The sequence below is a fragment of the Epinephelus moara genome, chromosome 16 (genome assembly GCF_006386435.1).
Source record: "Epinephelus moara isolate mb chromosome 16, YSFRI_EMoa_1.0, whole genome shotgun sequence".
Classification (NCBI taxonomy): Eukaryota; Metazoa; Chordata; class Actinopteri; order Perciformes; family Serranidae; genus Epinephelus; species Epinephelus moara.
Genome location: NC_065521.1, coordinates 41,917,181 through 41,923,611, shown reverse-complemented (window position 1 = coordinate 41,923,611; position 6,431 = coordinate 41,917,181). Strand labels below are relative to the sequence as shown.

Genomic DNA, 6,431 nt, shown 5'->3' with positions numbered 1-6,431 from the left:
TTCACATCAAGCCTGATACAATTTTGCAAACAGCTTAAATGATTTAGCTTCTAAAAATTAATAGCACCAAGGCAAAAAAGAGATGCAGGAGCTATAAGTCAAAAAGTCTGGTAACCACTGAAAGTTTAATCTTTATTTATAAACTCATTGTACTATAAAAGTTTAATCTGAAAAGTAACTACTAAAGCTATAATCTTTTTGTTCATTTTGATAATAAACATGTTCCTTTGCAACACATACATTTCTATTTCTTCATTTTGTGACCGCAACACCAAGCCCCCCTGCTCCGGAAAAGATTTCAGATTTCAGGCACACACATCTTCCGTGCTCCACATTTCAGGCACAAAATTTTTTCTTGCTTTAAACCCTGTTAACGTTTAGTCAGAGGATTTCCTCCTGAGACAACGGAAGCTTCTTCAGATATGATCATAAAGTGGTCTGTTTCCTGTTTCTTACATAGCTACTTATCTGTCTTGATGAAGGAGACTGACTTAGATGAAAGTCCTCTCCAACTTATTAATTTAAATTCCTTTAAAAATCTGAAATATTAACTAACATAACGTTCATCCACGATTCTCTCTCTACTACAAAATTGTTTCCTCTGCTGTACAATAAAAAGCCACATGTCAAGGCCTGGATCCAAACAACAAATAAAAAGTAACTGAGCAAATAAAAGCACAACAGGTGTGACATCACTCATCATCACCAGAGACAGATGTGAGATAGTGACACACAGCTTTAGTGAAACATGTAAAGGTCAAGTTATTTTAGTGGATGTAGCCTAAAGGTGTTTCCTAAACCTAAAACCTTTTTACTTACGTTCCTCTGAGGAGTGGCTGCAGTGACAAGGCTGCATTCGTCTGAGGTTTTGACTCTGTTTGGTTTGACGTAAGAGTAAACTGTGGACATTTCTACAGGAGGAGATCTGCTCTTTCTGTCCTCCTCTCTGATCTCCTCATACACTCTGTTGGTCTGCAGGAAGAGGAGAGGGGTTTGTATTAATGTCAGCTGGTTTCACAAACACTAATGATGCTGAGAAGTCCCGAAATTACTCAGACTCACCTCTGTGACATCAGCATACTCGGTTTCCACAGGAGCTGCTGTAAAACATGCAGTTCAGAGGATTAAGTCCAGGAACTAACAGGCGCTAAACTCGGGAGCAGGGCTGGGAATCAAGAACTGGTTCCACATTGTCCATCAGAATCATTTGCCTCTGATCTTATCAATTCCTTTTATTGATGACATTATGTTTTTCTGAAAGTTGCATAAAAACAATGACATCAGCTGCGTCTACACTGCTGAAAACTTGCAACAGGAAGGAGTCATGGTGTAGAGGAAGAAAGTGTGGGTTGTAAAATAATAATGTCAAGTAAGAGTGGTAAGAGACTACGCAACGCAGGCTTAAATTCAATGCTTCTTTACGGTGAATAAATTAATGTCAGCATGCTTACCGTCAAGAACATTAAACTGGAACAGCACTAACATAGTTAACAGATGATTGTCTACGACAAATAGACAATAAAAAGTTGGTGGGTGCAGTTTTATTAGATTTTAGTGCAGCTTTCGATGTAATAGATCATAACATACTACTGAACAAACTCAAGTGCTAAAATTTTACACATAATGCCATAGAATGGTTTAAAAACTACTTGTCCAACAGGAAACAGTGTGTTTTTTTTATAATGGCAGTTTTTCACAGGTGGGACAACTACAGTGTGGTGTCCCGCAGGGCAGCTGCCTCGGACCTGTTTTATTTTCCATATTCACAAATGACCTACCACTTGTTCTAAATCATACAACAGCAGTTATGTATGCAGATGACACAACCTTATATATGCCAGCAGAAGCAATTAATAATCTAACAGTGACAATGCACTTACAATTTGTAATAACATGGGTTCATAGTAAAAAATTAGTTTTCAACTTATCAAAAACAAAAAGCATTGTATTTGGATCACATATTGCATTGAAAAATAAGCCTAAATTAAATTTATCATTTGAAGGAACGCTGAATCAACAGGTAAAGGAGACAAAATCGCTTGGTATTATTTTGGACAGTAAGTTAACATGGTCAAAGCAGGTTGATAAGATTGTTGTGCAGAGATGGGAAGAAGTCTGTCAGTCATCAAGAGATGTACCAAATACCACAACAATGCATCTCCCAAATTGGTCCTCACTCACTTGGATTATTGTCCAGTGGTTTGGTCTAGTGCTGCCGAGAAAGATTTGGTAAAATTACAACTGCTCCAAAATAGAGCTGCACGTGTTGCTCCGTGTTGTGCAAAAAGGACGAACATCAACAAAATGCATGTCACTTTAGGATGGCCATTAGTAAAAGACAGACTTCTTATCTCTCTGCTTTCTTTTGTCAAAAACATCTCATCTACTGAGGTCCCAAGTATCTTGTACAACCAACTTAATTTTAGCTTTGTCATAAACTCCTACGACACCAGACATGCATCACAAGGTCTCTTTGTGCTTCCCATCTCAAATACCAATTCAATGCAACACGCAGTATTTTACAGAGCAATGAAAGGGCTGAATAGTCTACACATAGATTGTTTAAGTGTTTATTGTTTTATTGTTTATTGTGCTGCAAATTTGAAATTGTTTTGTAACTATGTTGTTGCCTGAGGTATCAGGAAGAATGTTATTTTGCCTGTATTAAGTTTTTAACTGTCTTATGTACTGTAATGTAATGTAATGTGTTTTAATGCTATGCAATGTAATTTCGTGTGTGGACCCCAGGAAGAGTAGCTGCTACTAATGTGGTAGCTAATGGGGATCCAAATAAACTAACAATAATGGTATTGGTTTCAATAAAGTCTTCTCAATTCCCATCCCCACTCAGGAACTATAGACAGGTGCTGGTGATGATTTTTTATCTATTTATTTTTGACTGAACTTTAGGAGGGTTACTTTTGTTTTATTTATTTTTTTATTTAAATATATTTTCTTTTAGGTGCAATTTTAGCATTCTGGACATAATTTTTATCCCTTACAAATGTATGCATTAATAGTATAAAATGAAACATTTTACCTTTAAAAATGATGCTACTAGTGATGAATTGTCTTTAATTATTTAGCTCTGGGGTCATTTAATACCAGGTTTCATTAACGTATCCATCACTACAGAGAACTTAGTGCACATTAAATACAATTCCCATTCCTTTGATTAAAATGAGCGTCTCTTTTTCTTGCTGTAATCCATTGTGTACAACTGGAAAGTAGTCAATCCATTGTATGCAAATCCTAAAGCAGAAATGCCACCATGCACCACATTTCAACTTTAGGGTGCGATCGGTCACACATGGGTGAAATTAACACTGGCGAATATTTGCCTGCTGTTTACTTCCTCTCAACGCGAGAAAAGGGGGAATAAAACATTTGCTTCTGGTAGCAGAGCAAATTTGCGTCTTTGCAACAGGTGGAGTTTAAATTTGGTGAGCTTAGACCAGCAAAGTCACAGCCTCAACCAATAGCAAAGAAGTAGGTGTGGAGACGACATCAATTGTTACTTGGTCTATGAACTTTGTCTATGTCTATGATACTGGCCATGAACAATGTCCCCCCATGAGAGATGCTGCCTGAGTCGGAGACCATCAGGGAACATAAGAAAATGGAAAAATGTACCAAAAAAATTAAGTTATGCTGTATTCATTAGCTAGCGAGCTAACATTAGCTACCAAGCTACGTTTCCACATCGTCATGGCACCCTGATGCTTAGAGTCATCTGAAACTAAGCAAATGCAGGTGAGTCACCATCACCTGCCTGAATGTGGGCAGTGCTGAGTGTGACGTGACCGTTCATGTTTCATCTTTTCTCAAAACTCAGAGTTTGCCCGACTGAGATTGTCCCAGTGTCTGGATCCTCTCTCCTCATGACTTCCTCAGTTCCACAGTCTAAACAACAGCCTTTATAAACAGATTTGAAATTAGTGGTAGATTTAGATGCACACGGATGAGATTATGGAACACTGACAAAAAATTATAGCTGATGATAAAGATCATTAGAGTCGGATAAGTTCAGCTCCACTTCATTTTTAAAATACATTTTTAAAATGTTGTACATACAGTAAATAGTTATGATATCACAGATATGGTGGGTTATGTAATCTAGGAATATCTAGTGACTTTTTGGGCAGTTTTACCCAACCAGCAGAGGCAGATGGCCGCCCACCACACAGTCTCAGTTCTGCCTGTTAGAAGGAAGTGTTTCCTCACAACCGTCTCACAACAGAGGAAAATAATAAGTCCATGCTCTTGGTGGAAATTTGTTTGAATTGTTGGGTCTCTGTGAATTAAAGAGTATGGTCCAGACCTGTACGTATGAAAAGTGTCGTTATGATGTGATGATATATAACTTGACTTGACTTTAGCTACTTTCAGTTGAAAAAAGATGAAACCCCTCCTGTAAGCACCTTTTGCACTTTTTTTGTCAGAGAGTTTTAAATGTTCAGGTGTCTTTGTTATGTGTGTGTGTTTCCTGTAGCCTCACCTTTGGGTTTACTGGCCCTCTTCCTGCAGAACATCATCAAAGCTGCTGATAATATGATCAACATGATGAGCAGAGTCAGACCCACAAACAGCAGCGGACCTTTGGCAGCTGGAGCAGAAGAACAAGTTTGTTTTACACTTCCTGTTTCATTATAAAAATATCTGGGAGCATAACTGTCAAACTAATGGTACCATCAACTAAATATTTAAAGCATTAACTGAATACATTTACACACACAAGAAAACACAGTCATGTATTTGCATAAACACAGTATATGGACACACATACACTTAAACAACAAACTAAATGTACCTGAACCTGCAGCTGGTGTTGTGTGTTGCTGTTGAGGCTGCTTGGTGCCTTCAGAGGAGGCTGATGAAGATGTGGAGCTTAAACTCTGTGATGTCGTCAGTGTGGAGGTCGATGGTACAAATGCTGTAACAGGTGGAAGAGTCCAGTTTGGGTCTGAAGAGGTTGGAGCTGTGAAACATGAAAACACAACAAATCAATCAGATACTGATCGTACAGATACAAAGAGATCTGTGGAAACATTTCATTGATACAACACAAATTCTCTGTGAATGTATCCGTGTATTTCTGATCATACAGGTGAATGCAGAAAGTGATCAATGTGTTTGGTGCAACAATATTTAAATCAGCTGTGGTGTGTGACAGTCTGAGTTTATCACATAGTTTACAGATGAACTCTTGGTTTTTAAAGGAGCATTTATCAGAGTTCACAGTGATGAAAATATGCAGCTCTGAATATAATTGTTAACCTAAACATGTTCGATTATTTGAAACATCAGCAGCTGTCAGTGAAGAGTTCATTTCATGACTCCCAGTAGAAACTCACCATCTTTAACTCTGATCTCAAACTCTGAGTATGTTGGTATGAGGAGGAATGATCTGAGCAAACGACATCTGTATCGTCCTGAGTCAGACTCAGTCAGATTTCTGATGCTCACATTCAGAAGTGTATACGATGCTGGAAAAGTTCCTTCTTTATATTTGATGCTGTATCGGCCTCTCTGAGCTGTGACCTCATCTGTGTCAATGAGAATGTCTCCATCTTTACATTCTTCCTTACAGAAGAGCCTTCTTCTTCCAGACAAACTGAAGTTACACACAACTGTGATGTTTCCTCCTTCAGCTCCTGTAACGATGTGGCCTCGTGCATTGATGACACCAGTGTCCCACAGTGCTGCTGAACAGATGAACAATCAATAGTTATTATCTGTCCTTCCCGTAGAATGTTACAGTCTGATTTGTTTCAGAGATCATTCATAAATCCACAGAGTCGTACTGGAATAAACTGGTTTGGTTTGGGTCATTTTTGCATTTATTTGACAGTGTAGAAGTTTGATTGGAAACAGAAGGGGATGACATGCACCAACACAAACAAAGGTCCCAGGGCTGGAATCAAACCTGGTACATTACAATAACATGACATGTGCAGAAACCTCTCTGCCACCAAGGCGCTCCAATCCAACAGAGATTTGATTTAGTTTCTTTCACCAAAGATCTCAACCATCAGAATCTTAAATTCTAACTCTGATGTTTGAAGGAAAAAAAAAAACATGTAAACTGCACTAATCAAGTAACTCAGTCGATAACAATTAACAGATGGAAACATTACTGCGTTTTCAGACAAATATAAAGTCAGGTTTAGAGGTGGCTTAAAGGGATAATGCACCCAAAAATGAAAATTCAGCCATTATCTACTCACCCATATGCCGACGGAGGCCCTGGTGAAGTTTTACAGTCCTCACATCCCTTGCGGAGATCGGCGGGGGCAGCGGCCAGCACACCTAATGGCTGACGGCACCCCAGACTAACGTCCAAGAACACAAAATTGAATCCACAAAGTATCTCCATACTGCTCATCCGTAGTGATCCAAGTGTGCTGCAGCCGCGACATAAAAAGTTGTTT

At 38.6% G+C, this 6,431-nt stretch overlaps 1 protein-coding gene across 1 annotated transcript in view; it reads right to left on the bottom strand.

Moving 5' to 3' along the window:
* The window catches only part of LOC126402360 (uncharacterized), a 10,797-nt gene that overhangs the window by 1,352 nt on the left and 3,014 nt on the right, over nucleotides 1–6,431 (bottom strand). Inside the window, exons 2-6 of the mRNA XM_050064261.1 lie at nucleotides 5,355–5,705; nucleotides 4,811–4,978; nucleotides 4,499–4,606; nucleotides 1,063–1,100; nucleotides 820–972 (exon numbers count right to left, since the gene is read on the bottom strand). Of these exons, the coding sequence (XP_049920218.1) occupies nucleotides 820–972; nucleotides 1,063–1,100; nucleotides 4,499–4,606; nucleotides 4,811–4,978; nucleotides 5,355–5,705 (818 nt within the window). The remainder of the gene's footprint in view (nucleotides 1–819; nucleotides 973–1,062; nucleotides 1,101–4,498; nucleotides 4,607–4,810; nucleotides 4,979–5,354; nucleotides 5,706–6,431) is intronic.